The sequence below is a fragment of the Geotrypetes seraphini genome, chromosome 5 (genome assembly GCF_902459505.1).
Source record: "Geotrypetes seraphini chromosome 5, aGeoSer1.1, whole genome shotgun sequence".
Taxonomy (NCBI): domain Eukaryota; kingdom Metazoa; phylum Chordata; class Amphibia; order Gymnophiona; family Dermophiidae; genus Geotrypetes; species Geotrypetes seraphini.
Genome location: NC_047088.1, coordinates 115,887,479 through 115,911,386, shown reverse-complemented (window position 1 = coordinate 115,911,386; position 23,908 = coordinate 115,887,479). Strand labels below are relative to the sequence as shown.

Genomic DNA, 23,908 nt, shown 5'->3' with positions numbered 1-23,908 from the left:
TCCTACTGTAAACCGTGTCGAGCTCTACGAACGTGGAGATGATGCGGTATACAAACCTAAGGATTAGATTAGATTAGATTAAAACTGCGAGAATTGCTTTAGTATCTTTACAAAAACCAATTGCAGCGGGTGAGGTAAATTTCCCAAATTTTATAGGTATCATCAAGCCTATATATTGCATCAGGGTATGTATGGGATCCTTCCTGAGCTCATGGAACATCTCCCTGATTAGTTGTATTTAGAGTAGCAGCTCATGTCCCCATTATGATTGTTTCATATGTTGAGTATTGGCAGCGACAGCTGCTGATTGTGTCACAGAAATAGACCCCATACTCCTTGGTTACTGGTATGAAATATATTTATTATCAATAAATGAAAGTTAGCAAAAGATACTGAAATGCAGCACTCAAGGCAGATAAGGATAATATACATACAATGTAGCTGGCTTCTGTCTTAGGATTCATCTTTTCTCCTCTCCTTCTTCCTTATGCCAGCCAGCATAACATTTATACACTTATGCTCAGTAGTCTAAGACAGTGTTCTTCAACCACCGGTCCATGGACCAGTGCCGGTCCACAGGGCCAGCACGTGCATCAGGCCCAAAACAGAGTTCTTCAACCGCCGGTCCACGGTGCGATCGATGCGGCGTTATCTTCGAGCCAGCTCCCTCTTTCTCAATGATTCAGTGCACAAAGCCACGGGCAGTGGCTCCTACGCATGTCCTGCACCTGAACAGGAAGCCTTTTCTCTGACATTGCAACATCAGAGGGAAGGCTTCCAGATGAGGCACGGGACGTGCAAGGTGCAATTAGTACTATTATGGGGCGGGGTCTGGGGTGGAGATTGGGTAGAGATGGGGGGGGTCTGGCCCACGACTTAGCCCCGTGTTTTTCAACCACCGGTCCACGGACCGATGCCAGTCCATAGAATAATTATTTTATTTCTGCCGGTCCATAGGAGTAAAAAGGTTGAAAAACACTGGTCTAAGATACAGATTACATACTTGCTTTTCTATTGGCTATATGGTGTAAACACTCATCATGGAGCCATACCGAAACGTGATGTCACCTGGTGCTAAAACTGACCTTTCTATATTTCCCTGACAAATGCATTTCCAATACTAAGGCAAATAACTTCGGAGAACAGGCTCCCACCTTCCTGAGTTACACTGTCCTTCGCTAGTGCTTCTTAGGAGGATATCTTATCATGTACTGTACTGTTCTAAAAAGTCCCAAAACTGATGCCACAGTCAGGAGATCTGACTGCTGGTTTCTGGAGCAAAGGTGAATCTCTCTCTTACTATCAAAGAGGAAAATGACTGCTTAGAAGTTTGAATTCATATGCACAATGTCTCTCTTAGAAATATAACTATTTGGGGTTTCCCAGGGGTCTTCGCCTACAATATATGCAGGTCTTATGCTTGCGTCTTCTTCCGCCTACATTTTCATGCAGGTCTTACTCCTGATTCTCCTCTGATTCGTCCTCAGTATCAAGTTACCCAGATATGTTAAGGACAGTAGTATTTTATTTGACATCTGGAAAACCTTGAAATTTATTAACAAATTAAGATATTCCAGTATAGAAATCCACTTATCAATCCTTATGGCTAAACTCCAAGATTCAAATTGGCGAGTCTAAGATCGCCTAGAAGCATTGGACGCAGGCAGGCATACGGACACTAGATCATGTTATATCAAATGGGAAAATGCTTGATTTTTCATGACTGCAACAATCTTTTGATATTTCAAAGTCTCAAATTTACTAGTGGTTGCAATTGAAGCAGACCATTCAGAAGGGGTTCCCTGATTGGCAAAATCTAAAAACTCATTATAGCTTGCAGATCCTATGCTTCCAGACAGATTTCCTGGTACATCAGGCCGCCCGGTGGTACAAATTAATATCTGAATTCTTGAATAAAAAACAAAACCTAGTCTTAGAGACATTTGGAGCATTGAGATAAAGTAGTATATTTCTGCGTCTCAATGGCCACGAATTTGGACTTGGAGGATGAGATGTAAAGCATCAGCATCTATGAAACAAACTTGATTTTTCTTGTTACATAGATCTTTTTGGATCCCGGTTAGGTTATAAAAGCTAGACAGTTCTAAATCTAATAGATGCTGGCACTGTCATCTAGACATTGGGACACTGGATCATCTGTTCTATTGTCCTTTGATACTCAACTTTTGGAAGTCGATATGGGGACAGATTAATGTTATACTTGAGTCATCAATTCCATTGAATTATGAAGTAGTCATATGTGGAACACTTGCATATTAAGCCCCCCTTGGACCACTATAAATGCCAACTTTTCCTAATTATGTGCAGATGGTAACTTGTAATTGGAAAAATTATGATCGCCTCAATTTTCCTTTTTGGTGGGCGAATTTATGCTCCAACTATAGGTATGAAAAAATGAATGCTGAAATGCTGGGGCATAGTAATTTATTTAAACTGGTTTGGGGCCCGTTGACATCTTTTATTACTTCTCTATAGTCGTCTTTTGCCTTTAATTTCTGGTTTATTTCCTTACACATCCAGGTTGGGTTGGGAGGGGGATGGAATTGCATTACTGTTTTAAATAAGAGAAGATAAAAAAATAATAATTAAAAAAAAATAATAATAATTTTTAATCCCAGGCCCCTGGATACTCTCCTTGACTTATTTATTCAACTACACTGCTTGTTCTCTTTAATTAACATATTTAGCCAACTGCATTGCTTGTTTCTTTTAACTGCATATTTAGCCAAGACCCATTTCAAATTGTTTCACGCTAAGTTCCAACCTGTCCATTATCACACTAGAATCTGTGGGACACAAATTCCTTTTCAGCCTTTGCTCCTCTCCCATTCGCTATCAGCCCTCCGAACTTCTCTCTTCCCCTCCCTCCCTCCTGGCAAATTCTCTGACCTGCCCCTTCTCACTGACCCACCTGTCTCCTACCATGAAGCCATCACTCTGGCCTCTTATCCTCCTTCTCTGCTCCCTCACAAACACTTCCCATTCCCAAAAACCTCTTCCCCCAAACTCTCCCGATGCTACATTCCAACAACATCTGTCCTGGCCTCAGAATCCCCACGCTAGTACCTACCAGACCCCACCATTTCAAAAAGCACCGAGGTGCTAACCTCACCTCCCTAAAGCCTGTTCCCCCAGCAAACTTGCCCAACCTTACCTCAGACTCTCTCACCCCAGTCCCTACTCTCTATTGTAATGCCAGATCCGTCAGAAATAAGACCCAAATAGTAAAAGACTTACTCCAGGATTTTGATCCGGGTTTTTTGTGCATCACTGAATCATGGATCGAAAAAGATGACTTACCCACCCAGGCTACCCCCCAGGCTACCATGGTCTTTTCTCTCCTAGAATAAACCGGAAAGGAGGAGGTCTAGCCCTTCTCTACAAATCATTCTTTAATGTTGAGCTCCTCGAAAAGGGTAGTCATCCTTCCTTGGAATTCATGCTAGCCTCAATAAACGACGAACTTCGCCCCCACCCATTAGGCATCCTACTACTTTACCGCCCACCCACCCCCTGGAATAAATCCTCTGACTTTGTTCTTGAGACCATAACAAAGGCCTATCTAAAATTCCAAAGACTACTGATCATTGGTGACATAAACCTTCATCTAGACGACAACACCAACAAGGACACAACTGAGTTCAAAGACTTCCTCACTTCCTTAGGCTTCACTGCTCCCCCGCCCACCCCTACCCACGAAAAGGGGCACTCCATTGACATCAGTAGCTTTCTTGACCTGACTGAGCACAAAACTTCCACAGATGTGACCCGTTGGGAACATGTCCCCTGGTCTGATCACCTCCTAGGCTCTTTTTGCCTCCCTGTCTTCATGTCAGCCCTTGATACCCCAACCCGTGCCACAAACTTCATCTCCTACCGCAAAAAAATCTCAAGTGAATTATTCTGGTCCCAGTTTCTCAACAAACTCCCTCCTCTTCCCAATCACACGGACCCAGACTCAATCTGGCACAACTGGGTGACTCTTTCCAAAACCACGTACCGTGCCCTTGCCCCTCTAGCCACTAAACCCATCTCCTACTCTCATAAGGCTCCCTGGTATCTCCCATACCACAGAGAATTAAAACAGAAATGTCGGGACCTAGAACGGAAATGGAAAAAATCAAAATACCCCCTAGATAGGCAATCCTGGAGAGAAAACATCAAATTCTACAACTCCGTGCTAAAAAAAGCTAGGAAGATTTACTATGGAGATAAAATCTCCAGGTCAAAAAACCAAACAGTACACTGTTCCACATCTGGCGGAACCTAACTTCTAAAAATGACTCCGCCCACTCCACCCCCTCCCATCTCCAAATGACCTAGCCAAATTCTTCAACGAGAAGATCACTGCCATAAAGAGTTCGTTCCCCTCAGCTATCTCCTACAACTCTCTTCCCCCAAAAGACTCCGACCCTATCCCTGCCGACAGATCATGGACTACATTCGAACTTGTATCCGAGACCCCGATCTCTAAACTCTGCCTCAAACTTAAATCCTGCAAGTGCATCCTAGATACTTTCCCATCCTACCTTTACGAAAACATCCCTGCGCAGGCCATCTCTTCCCTTACAAACCTTATAAATAAAGTTTTACTATTGGCCTGTTCTCCACCGAAATGGGACACATTGCCTTATCCCCTCTTCTGAAAAAAGCCGATCTCGACCCTTCCTCACCATCGAACTACCTACCCATAGCAAACATCCCTCTTTTAACAAAACTTCTAGAGACCATAGTCGCTACTCAGCTCTCCTCCTATCTAGAGAGATTCTCCATTCTCCAACACTATCAATATGGATTTAGGCCCAATTTCAGCACCGAGTCCCTCCTAGTTTCTTTAATCTCAAAGGTGCAACAACTACACGCCCGAAACAAATTTGCTGTTCTCCTACAGTTTGATCTCTCCGCGGCTTTCGACGTCGTGCACCATGACATACTAATCTACCAACTTTCAGAGACTCCTCTGTTCTAAATTGGTTCTCAAACTTCCTTCGCGCTCGTTCCTACATTGTCAACAGAAACGGCTCCAAATCCGCTTCGTGGACACCATCCTGTGGTGTCCCACAGGGCTCCCCCCTATCCCCTATTCTCTTCAACATGTATATGACCTCCCTGAAGCTCCTCAAATTATCCCCCTTGAAACAATTTACACATATGCAGGCGATATCCTTATCCTCCTCGAAACAGATTCAAACCTTACAAACCTCCAAGAGAACATCACTTCATGCATAATGAGACCACGCCTGGTCCCTCTCTGTACAAATGAAATTAAATGAATCAAAAACAAAATTACTCTGGCTCGGCCCAAAATTAGCACATCTGCCCCCACCCTCTTCACTCTACCCACAGGCCCTGCTCTGCACCTTGAGTTCTCAAGCAAGGTCCTCGGTATCACCATCGACTCTTCCCTTTCCCTCAACGATCACCTGAATTCCTTGGCAAAATCTTGTTTCTTCAACCTCCACATGCTGAGGAAAGTTAGATCCTATTTTCACCAAAAACATTTCACCGTCCTTGTACAATCCATCATCCTATTCAAACTCGATTATTGTAATGCCATCTATTTATGCCTAACTAAAAAAAGTCTCCGCAGACTCCAGCTTATCCAGAATACTGCGGCCAAGCTGATTTTTGCTAAACGCAAATCTGACCACGTCTCCCCACTACTTACCAATCTTCACTGGCTCCCAGTACTTTCCAGAATTCATTTCAGATGCTCCTGCCTGGCTTTCAAGATCATTCACGGCATCCTTCCGCCCCTAATCCCTCTATCCTTCCTCGCCCAGACGCCTGCTACCACCAGATCAGCCCACAGACATAAACTATCCTTCCCCTCTCCACACGGCATCCTCCACGCAGGTAAACTGGAAAAATCCCTCCTCTCCAAAATCACGGGCCTTTGGAACGATCTCACTGTCCCACTGCGGAACCTGGGCTCCCTCCAACTATTCCGAAAACAACTGAAAACTTGGCTTTTCTCTAGCATATAACATCTCTTCTCCTGTCTACATCCCCTCTTTTTATATGCTTTTGTAAACCCTTTCTCCCCTCTCTTCTTATATTTTTAAGCTTTGTAAACTGTGTTGAGCTCCACTTCCGTGGAGATGATGCGGTATATAAACTTAAGGCTTAGTTTAGTTTATTGAAAGAATATATGCATTTGTGTTTTTATTGATAATCAGTGGGTGGATGGGATAAAATGGTTGCACATGTATGTCTGTAAGATGAATGTGCTTTTCTTGATTTGTTATATGTTCATATACCTGTATATTGCATTGTTAATATTTGAAAAATCAATAAAGATAAAAAAACCCAAACAAAAACTTCTCCCAGGAATCTGCTATTTCTTTTTTTAAATAATTTTTATTGATAGTGCAACCAACAGCAAGATAGGAAAACAAAAGCCATATCACAAGAACAGTCTATAACAGAGTAAATTGTCCATGGAGGATAACAGAAAAAGCAACCATTTGAGAACAGAAAGGAAATAGTAGCAAATGCAGTATTCACACAATACAAAAGAGCATTGGCTCAGCTGATTACTAGGGGTGCATCGCTCACCACATAGGAGAGCAGGTTATGGATTGTTTCTTGCACCCATGGAACATGTGTAAAAGGAAATATTCATTTTAATTGTATTTCTCCTTTAGTTGTGATTCTTGGTCTAGTGGAGGACTCTTAAGTGAACTGGAAATCCTAAAAAGCTAAAGCTTGTATGCAATTCACTAAAAAAATGCATATGCATTTACTGCTGTGATGAAGTATAAACAAATACAAAATAACCATTCCTATGCCTAACATGTTTGATTATTAAACTGAAAAATAATTCTTTTCCCATCTATGCCATCTGAAAAGAGGTGGTGCGTTCTGTAGCCTGCACCTAGGTTGTGCCTGCACATCGAGAAAGCCTGAATTTGGCTTATGAATTGCAGAGAGATAAGGTGGACAATGCAGCAAAGAGGAGCAAATAAATTATCCACAACAGCCCAGGACATAAAGGCAGCAAGAGTAAAATATTGATAGATATTACAGCTTGAATAAAAAGAAAATGTATATAGTACAGTATACTAGGGCTGAATAATTAACGCATTAATAACATGATTAACGCTTTAATTGTTTAATGTTGATAAAACATTTTTACGTGATTAATGTGTCTGGCAGACACACTTCCTTTGTGCTCCACTGGAAGTGAAGTCAGGCCAAAGACAACGTAGGAGGAATATTGTATTACTGCTTCTTCTCTGCCATTGCTGCCACTGCCCATTCCCAGAGAGCTGCTTTTCCGCCACAGCGGTCTGCCACGTTCCACTGTAGCCCCTCCCTCCCTCCCTCTAACCTTTTATAGCCTGCCGGTAAGCTCGCTGGCTTCAATCTCTTTCAATCTCTTTAGTCCCTGAAATACTGGAACAGAAAGTTAAATTAGCTGTTCCAGTGTAAGCAGGTATTGAAGAGACCATGAGATGCTGTGGAGCGGGCAAACTTGCCAGCAGTGCTTTGCTTAAATCGCTAGCACTGCAGGTAAGCTATTAAAAGTTAGTTAGAGGGAGGGAAGGAGAGCGATCGACTTAACCTGACCCTGGGGAGGAGGGGGGGGAGAAGAAGAGGGAGGGAGGAAGGAAGAAGCTGTTCTTTCGATATATTAAAGGGAAACGACCCGCAAAGGAAGCGGTGGGACCGTTGGATGATCATAGAACTAAGGGAGTGCTAAAGGAAGACAAAGCCATTGCTGGTAAACTGAACACATTTTTTGCATCTGTGTTTACCAAAGAGGATATACACATACTGGAACCCGACAGACTATATGATGGAGGTGAAGACGGGAAACTGACAAGGTTGACGGTCAGTCTAGAAGAAGTATGCAGGCAGATTGATAGGCTTAAGAGCGACAAATCCCCGGCACCGGATGGCATCCATCTGAGGGTCATTAAGGAACTGAAAGGGACTATAGCTTAACTGTCGATTAAATTGGGAAAGATTCCGTAAGACTGGAAGGTGGCAAATGTTACGCCGATCTTCAAAAAAGGTTTGAGGGGAGATCTGTGAAACTACAGACCGATGAATCTGACCTTGCTACCGGGAAAGATGGTAGAGGCGCTGATAAAAGACCGCATCATTAATCACCTTGACGGACACAATCTGATGAGGACCAATCAGCATGGCTTCAGCAGAGGACGATCTTGCTTGACGAACTTGTTGCACTTCTTCGAGGGAGTCAACAGACAGATAGACAAGGGTGACCCAGTCGACATTATATATCTGGATTTTCAGAAGGCATTCGACAAGGTTCCGCATGAGCGACTTCTTTGGAAAATTGAGAGCCATGGAATAGAGGGTGAAATACTCATGTGGATTAAAAACTGGCTAGTGGATAGGAAACAGAGAGTGGGGGTAAATGGACAATACTCGGACTGGAAGAACGTCACCAATGGGGTGCCACAGGGCTCGGTGCTTGGACCCCTGCTCTTCAACATATTCATAAATGATCTGGAAATGGGTACGACGAGTGAGGTGATTATATCGTCTGCAAATTTAAAGTTATTCAGAGTAGTGAAGACGCAGGGGGATTGTGAAGATCTGCAGCGCGACATAACCATGCTCGAGAAATGGGCAGCAACATGGCAAATGAGGTTCAACGTGAATAAGTGTAAGGTAATGCATGTCTATGAAAAATCCCATACATGAATACAAGATGTCCGGGGCGCTACTTGGAGAGACCCCCCCCCCCCCAAGAAAGAGACTTGGGAGTACTGGTCGACAAGTCGATGAAGCCGTCTGCACAATGTGCAGCGGCGGCGAAAAGGACGAACAGAATGCTAGGAATGATTAAGAAGGGAATCACGAACAGATCGGAGAAGGTTATCATACAGCTGTACCGGGCCATGGTACGCCCTCACCTGGAATACTGCGTCCAGCACTGGTCGCCGTATATGAAGAAGGACACAGTACTACTCGAAAGGGTTCAGAGAAGAGTGACTAAGATGGTTAAGGGGCTGGAGGAGTTGCCATACAGTGAAAGATTAGAGAAACTGGGCCTTTTGTCCCTCGAACAGAGGAGATTGCGAGGGGACATGATCGAAACATTCAAGGTACTGAAGGGAATAGACTTAGTAGATAAGGACAGGTTGTTCACCCTCTCCAAGGTAGAGAGAACGAGAGGGCACTCTTTAAAATTAAAAGGGGATAGATTCCATACAAATGTAAGGAAGTTCTTCTTCTCCCAGAGAGTGGTAGAGAACTGGAATGCTCTTCCGGGGTCTGTTATAAGGAAAAACACCCTCCAGGGATTCAAGACAAGGTTGGACAAGTTCCTGCTGAACCAGAACATACGCAGGTAGGGCTGGTCTCTGTTAGGGCACAGGTCTTTGACCTGGGGGCCGCCACGTGAGCGGACTGCTGGGCGCGATGGACCACAGGTCTGACCCAGCAGCAGCAATTCTTATGTTCTTAAGATAGTGACAGAGACCAGACCATGAGGGTAAGTAGAAAGAAAGTAGAGAGACATATCCAACCACCGAGGGAGGGAGACAGACACAGCCATGGAGAGAGAGAGAGACAGCTAGGGGTTGGGGGAGGGAGAGGGAGACCAAATCATGAAGAGAGGGGATGAAGAGAGACCCATCCATGGAGGGGGAGAGAGACCCAACTTGGAGGGAGGGGGAGAGAGACCAAACCAGGGAGGGGGATGGGTAGGGAGATAGACCCATCCATGAAAGTAGGGAAGGGAGAGAGAGATCCAGCCATAGAGGAAGGGAGGTTAGCGACCCAACCATGGAGGGAGGGAGGGTGGGGGACAGAGAGAGGCCCATCCATGGAGGCAGGGAGGGTGGGGGACAGAGAGACCCATCCATGGAGGAAGGCATAGAGAGAGAGACCCATCCATGGAGGGAGGGGGGAGGGAGGAAGACCAAACGATGGAGGTAAGGAGGGGGAAAGAGAGAGAGACCAATCATGGAGGGAAGGAGGGGGTGAAAGAGTTCCAATAATGGAGTGTGGGGGGAATGGTAGACCAAACCATGGAGGTAGGGGGGGAGAGAGGGAGACCCAGCCATTGAGGGGAGGGGGAGAGATAGGGAGACCCAACCTGGAGGGAAGGAGGGGGAGAGATAGGGAGATCCAACCATGGAAGGAAGGAGGGGAAGTGAGATAGAGACCAACCATGGAGGAAAGGAGGGGGGTAGAGAGAGAGAGACCCATCCATGGAGGGAGGGGGTGTGAGAGAGACCCATCCATGGAGGTAGGGGGGAGAGCGTGACCCATCCATGGAGGAAGGGGGGAGAGAGAGAGACCCAACCATGGGGGTAGGGATATGGGGAAGAGAGACCCATCCATGGCAATGAATGGAAGAGAAGAGATGGATTTGAAAAGGAGAAAGAATAGTTGATCATGAAAGATGGATATAGGAAAGAAAGTAAAGAGAGAAAAAAAGAGTGAATAGGCAGAGCACAGGAAAGCAGGACCAGAGATGCGAAACAAGATGATTAGAAAGATAAAATTACCAGAAAACAACTAAGATAAGTGATTTCATTTTTAGTTTAGCAAGCGGGAGGGGAGGGGACGGGGAGGTAATAAGAATTGGAATACTGGTTTTTGTGAGACAGTTCAATTGAAATGTGCCAGTTTTGAGCATTTATCTGCTATGTATACAGTAAACCCCTGCTACTTCGCGGTTCACAAATCTCTGACTCAGTAATTTGTGGTATTTTCCAACCGCCTCTTCCTGGTATTAAACGATAATTCACTGTAATTCCTCTTCCCGATACTTCCTGGTCATTCGCGGTATTTTCCGACCACCTCTTCCTGGCGTGTCAAAGCAGCTCCTGATTGGTGTAGCCTGACTTTAGTACCAGGAAGAGGAGTCGGAAAATACTGAGAATGATTTTCAGCACTCGCCAGTGCCCCAGCTGCTCTCTCCTGCCTTCGATCAGCTCCTAAACCACATTTGCCTGTTCTTTTTAACATTTTTATAAGCAATATTGCTGAAGAGCTGTCAGGAAAGATTTGCCTCTTTGCGTATGATACCCAAATCTGCAATAGAATAGACACCCCGGATGGTATGAATGACAAGAAGAAAGAGTTAGCGAAACTTGACGAATGGTCTGAAATTTGGGAGCTAAAATTTAATGCTAAGAAATGCAAGGTCATGCATTTGGACTGCAAAACCCGAAGGAATGATACAGTTTAGGGAGCAAAGAACTTATGTGCATGACAGAAGAGCGGGACTTGGGTGTGATTGTATGTGATAAACTTAAGATGGCCAAACAGGTTGAAAAGTTGACATCAAAAGCTAGAAAGATGCTAGGGTGCATGGGAAGAAGTATAGCCAGTAAGAAAAAGGAGGTATTGATGTTCCTGTATAAGACTCTGGTGAGACCTCATTTACGCACCTTCAAAAGGATATAAAAAGAATGGATTTGTTCCAGAGGAAGGCTACTATTATGGTGCGTGGTCTTCATCATAAGGCGTATGGAGACAGACTTAAAGATCTCAATATGTATATTTTGGAGGGAAGGCGAGAGAGATAAGATATGTTAGACATATAAATATCTACATGGCGTAAATGCGCTTGAGTTCAGTCTCTCATTTGAAAGGGAGCTCTGGAATGAGAGGGCATAGGAGGAAGTTAAGAGGTGATAGGCCTAGGAGTAATCTAAGGAAATACTTTTTTTTACAGAAAGGGGTAGTAGATGCATGGAACAGTCTCCCAGAGAAGGTGGTGGAGACAGAGACCATGTCTATATTCAAGAAAGCATGGGATAGGCTATGTTTGCTTGGTTCAGAGCAGGCATTAATAGAAAACATAATCTACATATGAAAAGAGACATTCTCCAGGTCTGAGAATGATCATATTTAGTGTGGTCATTGTAATACCAATCCTGAAATTTCTATCTCAGCTAATCTACTTAGTAACGGTGTGATTTATTGTATCAAATACTGCTGAAACATCAAATTGTAATAGCAGCATTTGTTCATCTGTATTTAATACTGATCATACCCTAGATACTAGATCTATGAAGCATGTTTCTATACCGTGTAGGTTTCTAAACTCATATTGGGTGGGTGATAATAGATTCCAGTTTACAATATAGTCTTTTAGCTGGGAGGCACCTACAAACTCTTATTGATTTTGTTATCAAAGGTATGCTTGCTACCGTGTATAGCTCGCTGGTTGGGATTGGTCTAAGTCTGCTCCTTTTTTGGATAGGTGTTGATGCATCATTGGTAGGCTGGGATGTTCATCTACATGGCTTCCACCAAGGAGTATAGTCCTCTCATGAGCAAAAACTTCTATCGATATTCAACGATCTCAAGACATTCCAGGACAAATTCCTTCAGCAAGTAGTCCTCATTTGAATTGACAACCAAGTTACCATGATCTATCAACAAGCAAGGAAGCACGAGGTCTCGCCCTCTCTGCATGTAAGCAATCCAGATTTGGACTCAGGCAGTTGTTCATGGAATTCTCGGAGCATTTTATCTGGGTGGAGAAGCAGAATGTGTTAGCAGACAGACTCATCAGACTCCTTCAGCCTCACAAATATCTCTCAGCATGACTATCTTATGCCAGATTTTCTCCAATCTCCTGGTTGGATACCTTCCTCATCCATTGGGGGAACAGATTTCTTAATGCAATCCCTCCAGTATCTCTCATTGGGAGGACTTTACTCAAACTTTGCCAGGAGTAGGGCACCATGATACTTATAGCACCATACTGGCCATATCAACCTTAGTTCCCTTTCCTCTTAAAGCTCTTGACCAAAAACCTGTTTTACTTGCAGCTGTCCCCTACATTACTGACACTGAATGAAGGATCTCTTCTCCATTAGAACTTTTGTTCGTTAGAACTAACAGCATGGTTTCTTTCACCAAACAAGTAAATGCCTTCACCCTTTCTGAGGCAATCTCTGAGGACCTCCAAGCATCTAGAAAATCTTCCCCTCAACAGTGTTATCATTTCAGATGGACTAGATTCTCTGCTTGGTGTGTGCTTCATTCTCTGGAACCTGTCTCATGCCCACTTCCATTCGTTCTGGAATACTTTTTCATCTCTCTTATTCAGGCCTCAACACTAACTCGTTACGAGTACATCTCGGTGCCGTTAGTGCATTTCATATGGACACAGAAGCAACGGTCACAGAAGCAGCGGCTGTAGGAAGAGGAAGAGAGGACATCGGGAGGAGGAAGCAGGAAGTGGCGGCGAGGAGCGGGCAGCGGCGATAGTGAGCTCCACCCACCCGCACCGCATCACCAGCGGCGTCAGCACTCGGACTCCCCCTTAAAGGGGGGAAGCCAACGGCGCGCGATGAAGGCGAGAGCACCTTTGCTGAAGGAGCCTTAAAAAGGAGCCAGGAAGCTAGGCCAGCTTACAGTAAGCCCCAAACCGTAAGTTATAATCCTATTTTTACCTGTTTTCACCTAACCACACAACACACACCCAGAAAAAGCACTCACAGAGAACTCAGCAGCACCAGCACAACTCGCAACTATCAGGAGGACAGCCAAACAGAGGGTCAGGACACACACAGTCGGCTGGCACATAAAGCGCAGACAACTCAGAAGGGGAACAGGATATAATCGTCCACGGAAGCCAGAAGATGAGCTTTCCAGTCTTCTGCACCGGCTGCAACATGTATGACTACCTCCCCTCGGGGACTAGGGTATACGTGTGCAGTCGATGCGAGGAGCTGGATAGCCTGAAACAGCAAGTCCAGCTGCTGTAAGGAACTGTGATAGAACTTGAAGAACTCCTCGCCATGACAGAAGAAAACCGCAAGCAGACGAAGTTGCTAGGGGAGTCCAGACCAGAAAAGTGATCGAGGATTTGGAGAGATTCATCGAGGATGCCCACCAACAACATGTGCAGGTCCCAGGGCTAGAGATCAGTACCAAGGAAGAGGGCCCAGCCGATACGGAAGAGGCTGAAGCGGAGGTTGAGGCCGACCTCACACTTAGAAGAAATGAGTGCCCATCTGGAGATGTACCACAAAAGATGGAAGACAGGTCCTACACCATGGACATGGACCTACGACCCCCTAAGAATCCCCGAACAAAGAAGATAGGGATCATCGTTGGAGATTCCATTATACGCAACGTGGACAGCCACATCGCAGGAGGAAGAGAATATAGATTGGTCACCTGCCTGCCTGGTGCAAGAGTGAAGGACGTGGCCAGCAGAATCACTAGGATCATTGACAGTGCAGGAGGAGAGGACACTGCCTTGCTTATCCACGTGGGGACCAATGATGTGAGTGGACACAAGTACGACAGGGAAGAGGTGAAGGGCCAGCTCTGCTCACTTGGAAGAAAACTCAAGGTCAGGGAGGTGAAAGTGGCTTTCTCCAAGATCCTCCCGGTACCGAGAGCGGATGTAAGAGACAGGATGAGCTGCGAGCAATTAACACCTGGATGAGACGATGGTGTGATGAGGAAGGTTTCGACTTTGTGCGAAACTGGACGGCATTCTGGGGAAGAAGCAGATACTATAGAAAGGATGGCCTATACCTCACCATGCAAGGAGCGAGAGTCTTGGCTGAAAACATGAAGAAGTCCATTGAGAAGGCTTTAAACTAAGGATCAGGGGAGAGCCGACAGTCGATGGCCCGGGCATCAGGTGACTCCAAAGAAGAAACTACAAGCAACTGCTCAAATAAAGGGGAAGAGCATGTTGAAATCAAAACTGACAGAAAAAGAGCTCAAATAGATCCAAAAAGGGCGCAAATAGATGCAAAAAGGGATGTGAAGTCTAAAAAGTCCAAGAAAGTAGCACAAAAGGAGCTAAAATGTATGTACACGAATGCCAGAAGCTTGAGAAGCAAAATGGGGGAACTGGAAGCACTAGCGAGACGAGAAGAACTAGATATCATTGGAATTACAGAAACATGGTGGAACGAGGAAAATGAATGGGACACAGTACTGCAGGGATACAAACTATACAGAAGAGATAGAATAGGACAAAAAGGGGGAGGTATTGCCCTCTATGTCCATGAAGGAGTAGAGTCTATCATAGAAGGGAAGATGGAAGAAAAAGAAAAACTGGAGTTCCTCTGGATAAAGATTCCTAGACAATAAGAAGCAGACACAAAAATTGGACTCTTTTACCGACCCCCAGGACAGATGGAGGAAACAGACGCTGAAATGATAGAGGAAATCAACCATAGATGTAGAATGGGTAACGTAACGATCATGGGAGACTTCAACTTTCCAGGGATAAACTGGAACCTTGGAACCTCAAACTGCAGCAAGGAAACAAAATTCCTGGAAATGATAGGGGACTGCTTCCTAGAACAAATGGTGGGAGAACCGACAAGAGGAACCGCAACTTTGGACTTGGTCCTGAATGGCATAACTGGAAGGACATCAGAAGTGGAAGTCACGGTCCCACTGGGGATGAGCGATCACAGCATGATCAACTTTAAAATCGGCATCGGGAAGGGGAAACGAACCAAGACCCAAACCACAACCTTTAACTTCAGAAAAGGGAAATATGACAGCATGAGAGCTGTTAGTGGTAAAAATACGGTTCAAGAAAAGGACGGACAAACTCAAAACGGTCGAACAAGCATGGTCCCTACTAAAAAATACCATCACTGAAGCACAGAATCTCTACATTCCGCAAATGTCCAAAGGAAGGAAAAATAAGAACAAAGGAGAACCAGCTTGGCTAACTAAGGAGGTGAAGGATGCGATAAGGGAAAAGAGGAACTCGTTTAAAAAATGGAAACATGAACAAACAACGGAGGCCTGGAACAGTCACAAGGTCGACCAGAAGAAATGTCACAAGGCGGTAAGAGACGCCAAAAAGGTCTATGAGGAAAAGATAGCGCAAGAAGCCAAGAACTTCAAGCCCTTTTTTAGATACATAAAAGGAAAAAAACCAGCAAAAGAGGCAGTGGGCCCTCTCGATGACCAAGGAAGAAAAGGGTACATCAAGGAAGACAAACAGATTGCAGATAGGCTAAATTCATTCTTTGCGTCTGTCTTTACCAAGGAGAACACTGCATCGATACCTGAAACAGGGATAGTATTCAAGGGAGAAATTGAGGAAAGCCTCACCACAGTGAATGTGGATTTGGACATGATATACTATCAGATCGATAAACTAAAAAGTGATAAATCCCCTGTACCGGATTGAATTCACCCGAGAGTGCTAAAGGAGCTTAAGGTAGAAATCGGAGAACTGTTAAAATCCCTAGCTAACTTGTCAATTAGAACTGGGCAAATACCAGACGACTGGAGGATAGCAAATGTCATCCCAATCTTCAAAAAAGGATCAAGGGGAGAACCGGGAAACTACAGACCTGTGAGTCTTACGTCGGTTCCTGGGAAGATGGTTGAAGCACTAATTAAGGATAGCATAGTGCAACACCTGGAAAATCACAGCCTGATGAGAGCTAGTAACACGGTTTCAGAAAGGGGAAGTCATGTTTGACAAATTTGCTTCAATTTTTTGAGAAGGTGAACCAACAAATTGATAGCGGAGAACCGGTGGATATAATATACTTGGACTTCCAGAAAGCGTTCGACAAGGTACCACACGCAAGGCTTCTGAGGAAACTACAAAGCCATGGAATAGAAGGGGATATACTAAGATGGATAGGCAAATGGCTGGAGAACAGATTGCAGATGGTGGGCATAAATGGGAAGTTCTCGGACTGGGAGAAGGTGACGAGCGGCGTGCCCCAGGGCTCGGTTTTTGGACCCATCTTATTCATTATCTTCATAAATGACCTAGAAGAGGAAACAACAAGTAACATAATCAAGTTTGCAGATGACACAAAACTATGTCGGGCAGTTGGGTCAAAAATGGACAGAGATGCACTTCAAAGAGATTTGAACCAACTAGAGAAATGGGCGGAAAAGTGGCAGATGAAATTTAATATAGAAAAATGCAAAGTGATGCACCTGGGCAGGAAAAACAAAGATCAAGAATATAAAATGTTAGGTGTAACATTGGGCAAGAGCAAACAAGAAAAGGACCTGGGGGTACTGATAGACAGGACCCTGAAGCTGTCGGCTCAATGCGCAGTGGCGGCAAAGAAAGCAAACAGGATGTTGGGCATGATAAAGAAGGGCATCACGAGTAGATCGGCGGATGTCATAATGCCGCTTTATAGAGCAATGGTCAGACCACACTTGAAATACTGTGTTCAACACTGGTCTCCCTACCTAAAGAAGGATATAACCCTGCTAGAGAGGGTGCAGAGACGAGCCACGAAGCTAATGAAAGGTGTGGAGAATTTGAGCTACGAAGAACGCCTCGAAAAACTGGGATTGTTCACCCTCAAGAAGAGAAGGCTACGAGGGGATATGATAGAGACTTTTAAAATACTAAAAGGTTTCGACAAAATAGAGCAAGAAACTTCGTTATTCACATTGTCAAAAGTGACTCGAACAAGAGGTCATGGACTGAAACTGAGGGGCGGCGGACTCGGGACTAATGTCAGGAAGTTCTGCTTCACACAGCGAGTGGTGGACGCTTGGAATGCTCTCCTGGAGGAGGTTGTGACATAGACCACCATTCTGGGATTCAAGGGCAAGTTGGATACACACCTTCTTGCAAATCACATTGAGGGATACGGGTGAACAAGGTGTCCATCAGGGAACATCTAGCTTAGCCTCCACATGTGCGGGTCGCCGGACAAGATGGACTTAAGGTCTGATCCAGTGAAGGCATTTCTTATGTTTTTATGTTTTTATGTTCTTATGTTCTTGGACAACAAACCTCTCTCTGTTCATTCCTTGGTATCCAAATTCATGAATGGACTTTACCACACTAAATCATCTATCACTTGTGGCCTGGGATCTCAGTGTGGTCCTATCTGCTTTTATGAAGTCTTCCTTTGAGCTACTTTCAACTTGCTTTCTCAGATTTCTTACTTGGAAGGATGTTTTCCTCATATCCCTCACGTCTGCCTGCCAGGTGAGTGAACTTTGTGCAGTAGTATCGGATCCACTCTATACAAGATTCTACCATGACAAAGTAGTTCTTACAGCTCATCTACAATTCCTGCCTAAGGTTGTCTCAGAATTCCATCTTAACTAATTCTGTGCTCCTTTCAAAGCCACATTCCCATCCAGGTATGGCAGCTCTACATACTTTGGACTGCAAACGTGCTATGGCATATTATCTAGACCGGACTAAACCTCATAGAGGCTCCTCCCAGCTTTTTCTAGTTTTTGACTGCAACAGACTTTGAGGAGTTCCGGTTGCCAAAAGAATGATCTCTACTTGGCTCCTCCATGTATACTTCGGCTGGGCTGACATTTCAAGACTTTGTAATAGCACAAAGTGTTTGAGCTATGGTTGCCTCATAAGTTAATGTCCACTATACAGCTATTGAAGACATCTGCAAGGCAGCCACTTGGTCCTCAATCCATACCTTCACCTCTCACTACTATTTAGAGAAAAAATCCATAGGAGACAGTTGGTTAGGGCAAGCAGTTCTGCAAAATGTGTTTACGTCCTTGATGCCAACTTTCCCTCCAACCCTAGACTTTTGCAGTATGGGCACTGTCTTAAAAACATTTAAAGCGAAACTGCAGTTGTTAGTGTCCATACCGGGTTCTATGGATGACATCACCCCACGTGAGGATATATACCTGCTGTCCTTGGAGAACATTTGCATATAGGCAAATAACTTTGCTTTCCTGAGAGTAAAAATATATGCACATTATACGACAGGAAATTTCTTGACTTGGGTGTTAGAAAGAATTGAACATTCAGGTGATACCCAAACTGAATTGTCATCACTGCCTATAAAATAAGCAGTCCAGTTTGTGTGTGGATTTGTGATAGGTGCATGTACCACAAACATGCAGCTGCCCATTTACTGTCTTGCAATTCTGGATAGGGGCAGGCCTCTAGTGCCTAATAGAGCTGCCTGATTCAAATCGATTCACTTTGGGTAAATCGATTCATTTTCCGAAAAAAAAAAACAAACTGACTGATTCATCAGCAGTGGCACTGAAGTTCTTTCTTAGTCCCCTCGCCATCGATCTGTTCTACATAGGCCTGCTTGGACTTCCTTCTGCCAGAGTCCTTCTTTCTAATATAACTTCCTGTTTCATAAGTCAGTTATGGCTCTCCCGACTCCCCCACCTATCTCCTCACCAGCCAGTGTAATTTTAATCTTTGGGCAACGGCAATGAGGTAAGCCTGCTGCTGTCGGCTTGCCCCAGAAGCCTTCATTCTGCAGCAACCTGCCTACTCAGGAATATGAAGTCACTGCAGAATGAATGCTTCCGGTACAAGCCAACGGTAGCAGGCTCACTTCGCTTCTGTTGCTGCTGTACGACCAAAGATTTAAAATTACAACGGTCAGGTAGGTGGGGAGGCAGGAGCTGGAGAGAGAGGTCGGATCTGGGGGAGGGGGGCTAGGTTTGGGAATGGAGAGAAGAATATATGCTGCACGGACTGGGGGGTTGAGAAGGCAGTGAAGGACAGATGCTGCATTGGCTGGGAGGGGGTTGGGAAGGCAGGGAAGAACAGATGCTACACGGACTGGGAGGGAATTGGGAAGGCAGGGAAGAACAGATGCTGCATGGGCTGGAGGGGTGGTTGGGAAGAACAGATACAGGGGCTTGGGAAGAGAGAGAAAGCGATGCTGCATGGGTGGGAGGGGGAGGATAAGAGAGATGCTTGTCAGTTGGGGAGGGAAGAGAAAGGGAGAATGGCTGGACATAGGTGTATGGAGCGAAAGGGAAAGAGAGATGGTGCAGATGGGCAAAGAAAGAAAAGGGAGAATTGTTGGACATGATAATTATGGAGAGGAAGGAGGGAGAATGCTTGTATGTTAAACCACTTTAAGTGTGGTTGTAAACTAAAAAAAAAAAAAAAATATATATATATATACATGTTGGATGTTGTGGTGGAGAGAGAAGGGTGGGATGGAAGAGGGAGGAATGTTGGACATGGTGGCGGAGGGAAGGGAAGAAGAGACAGACATTGAAGTGCAAACAAATGTCCAATATGTCCAGAGATTTGAAAGTTAAATCTTGATATATACTTTCTAAATAAGAATTAGGAAATGTAATTCATTTAATCCATCTTTCTAGCTAATTTTAATGTTTCTATTTTTGACTTGATATTGCCTTGATTAAATAAAATGTTTAAACTTAAAAAGCTGTGTCATTGAAATAGAATTTAAATATCTATTCAACAGGGCAAATCAAACTGAATCAAAATTTTTCCCCGAATTGGGCAGCTCTAATGCCTAATGCAGAAATGCCACAAATCCTGGGAAGAAGACAGCAGTAACAGTGGCACAGATTTGGTTGCCTTCTCAGCCTTTTATTTTCAACAGGCACCTTCCATTTGTACTGATGTTATATTAGAAAGCCTTCACTCATGTTCTTGATCTTTCTTGATTCAAAAGATTTGTTGTCACATTGGTGCATATACTTGAGTAATACCACATGAGTGTAAAATCACAAAATACTTTATAAGCTAATCAAATTATATATTTTATTCTTCAGGATGAGAAATTGTAATAACTAATGTGTTTTTCTTTTAGATCACCTCATAAAAAGCCAGGGATTGCCAAGTTGTTCCAGTCAGCAACTGATCCTTTTGATCCTGGGTTTGAAGGACTGAGCTTGGATACTCTGGGACAAGCTATACCTTCCTCCCTTAATAGCCTGATCAGCATGTTGGCAGAGACTGCAGAGGAGAGGTACCACTTACTGGATCAAAGAGATAAAATAATGCGGCAAGGTAAAGAAGCAAGGCAACTTTTTCAAGCAAAGAGATTGGAATCTTAATTATATGAAACAGAAAGATTTTAAATGACAGTGATTTTGAAATAAGATGGTAGTATGAAAGGATATTCTGGATCTATAGAAAGTATATAATAAGGAATGAAAATCTTGGCAGTGGTATATGTTGTAAACTAGTGATTTGAGGATTGGAAACATTTGAGCATGGATAAAATGCAGAAACAGTATTTGGATTTAGAAGTGAGACAGGTTTGTACAGTGGAAATATATATTTTTAGAAATTTGAAGCATTGAGATTAAGCAGCAGATTTCTGCTACTCAATGGCCACAGATTTGGTCTTGGAGGTTGAGGTGTACAGCGTCAGCATCTATGAGACAAACCTGTTTTTTTGTTTTGTTTTTTTGTTGCATAAAAGTTTTTGAACCCCTGTTCATTTGCAGAAATTAGATAGTTCTAAGTCAAATAGATCCTGGCATTATCATCTTGATATAGAACACTGGATCATCTATTGTTCTATTGTCCTTTGATACTCAGTTTTTGGAGATCTAGATGGGGACATATTACACTTCTCCCTCCGTATTCGCAGGGGATGTGGGCACAACATAGGCACAAATATGGAAACACCGCGAATAACTTTTTAAACGTTATTTGCGGTTTTTAGAAAAAGCTGTCATTTTTTGTATTGAAACTGTGAATAACTTTTCTAATGTTATTCAAGGTATTTCGAAACAAGCCACTATTACTGCTACAGTTTTTCTTAAACTGAGCTCTGATCACCAGTCAGTCCTCAACCCCGACCAAGACAACAACAAGCAGAAGAGAACCCGAGCAAGGAAAAGCTCCTTCTAGCAGGAACCCCTCCGACTTGGGACAGAGGAAAAGCTTCTGTCGGGATCCGAAGCAGGCACTCCGTTTCAGATTTCCCAATCGCACAGTAGCTTGAGAAACACACGCAACAAGCGATTCCCTGGGAAACTGTAATGCTCGGACATGCAAATGATGCCAGTAACTGCACCATGGTGGAAGAGGGGGAGGGGGGGACGCACCTTTCTGAGCTAGGCTCTGCCCGAGCAGAAGTGGCAGGAGGGCAGTCAGCCTCCGGAGGTTCCTGCTTACCACGATTCTCTGCGTTTTTCTCAGTGCACACTGGGAAGCATGGAAGCAGCAAATTTGTGGGAGAAAGATTATAAGCAGCAATTTTCAGAGTTAATGGTAAGCAAAAAACTTTTTTATCGGTTCAGTACGGTACAGTAAAAGGGAAAAGTACTTTAATGATGATGCAATTTTTGGGGGCGGAGTCAGCGGCCGAAAATCGCGAATAAGCGAATCCGCAGATACGGAAATTGCGGATACAGAGGGAGAAGTGTACTCTGATTCTGGAGACTGTGGTTTCGCTGTCATATGAAGCGGTATTATGTAGGATGCTGTTATCTTCTACATCTCCAGTAGACAGGCATAAAAACAGGTTATTGGGTATAATGACTGGGGTAGCCATCCAAATGATTACAAAAACACTGGAAGAATTGTGACTGCTTAAATTTCACTTTTTGGTAGAATTTGATATACTTGTGTTATCATTACGAGAAAATGATGTCTGAACAAAGAGGTAATATTAAGTGGTTTAATTGACGGGTCCATTGACCAATTTTATTGATTCTAATTGAATGATTTTTCCCTTTACTGTTGGTTATACTTTTTACATCCAGGGAAGGGGGATGGGTGGGAGGGAGAAGGATAATGCATAGGGACTGGTTTATTTATGAGTTGTTAGCACTATTGTATGGGCATCTTGAATATATTGAAATCAGGGGGGATGGGGTGAAAATTATTCTTATGTATTTCACTGATGGATATAAGTGATGTTTTTTCAGGCAACTTGTTATGCAGTTTTTGTATGCACTGTTTTTAGAATGAACTCCGCCCCCTCCCCTCCCGACGGTGCACCGCTGAGCCAGTTGGAAGGCTCAGCGGGATCTCCCCAACAGTTTAAAAGTTTGCTTTTGCCGGTTTCAGTTTCTTTTACCTCTCGACGGACCTCAACACCTCCCCCCACGGACCGGGAGCACTCAGGGCAGAGCGGGAGCAGAGTAAGGCACACTCTGGGCGTGGGAGCGAACTCCGCCCCCTCCCGACAGTGCACCGCTGAGCCAGTTGGAAGGCTCAGCGGGAGCTCCCCAACAGTTTAAAAGTTTGTTTTTGCCGGTGCTCTGAAGATTTGGCATTGGGCGATACGTCACAACATCTTTCTCAGTGGAATTGTCTGGCGGACGAATTGAGTTGTCTTCTGCAACCTCACGAATGGACACTCAGTTCCCCGACTCTACGTCAGGTGTTTGCTCAGTGGGGGACTTCACAGATAGATCTGTTTGCGTCTTCCCTCATCTACAAATTGCCTCATTTCTGCTCCAGGATTTACTCTCTTCATCGACTCGAGGTGGATGCTTTCGTTCTTGAATGGACGCATCTGTTTACCCGTTCCCTTCATTCCCTCTGATTCCGAAAACTCTTGTCAGCTCCAGTCAGATCGCGCCTGCCCCATGCAGATCACGCCTGCCCCATGCAGATCACTCATAGGAAATGGCTGCCGTGAGTTCCCGTAGTCTCTCAAGACTACGACTGGAGCTCATGGCAAACATTTCCTATGAGTGATCTGCACGGGGCAGGAGCGTAGGAAGATCACTCCTGCCCCGAAAACCCACTAGACCACCAGATAAGGTTTAAGGGATTCTGGGGGAAAGCGGGAGGGAGATGGGGAAGGTCCGGAATACTGCTTTAATTTAAAAATTAAAAAAATCGCAAATAACTGAATCTGCGGATGCTGAAACCGCGGATTCGGAGGGAGAAGTGTACATATTTTTAGTTTATCAGGTACTTTAGCTAGATTGTGAGCCTTCGGGACAGATGGTAATTTTTCTCAAGTACCTAATTTCATTTTAGTTTAATACTTTGTAAACCGCATAGGTCAGTAAAATGCAGTAGCGGTATGTTAAATCTTAAATAAACATGGCACTAAGGGCTACCGCCTCCTCTTGAGCAGGCGGTAGTTTTTAGGCTAGTGTGGGGGTTAGCGCGCGCTAAAAGGTGCGTGCAATAAAGCTGCTAATGGGGCTTCGTAAAAGAAGCCCTAAACCATACAAAGTTTAAATCTCCAAAACCTGAAATTCAAGTAGTAAGATG

At 44.3% G+C, this 23,908-nt stretch overlaps 1 protein-coding gene across 1 annotated transcript in view; it reads left to right on the top strand.

The window, feature by feature from the left end:
- The window catches only part of MCM3AP (minichromosome maintenance complex component 3 associated protein), a 556,273-nt gene that overhangs the window by 82,535 nt on the left and 449,830 nt on the right, over positions 1-23,908 (top strand). The window contains 1 exon segment of the mRNA XM_033944925.1: positions 20,529-20,728. Coding sequence (XP_033800816.1) covers positions 20,529-20,728 — 200 coding nt within the window.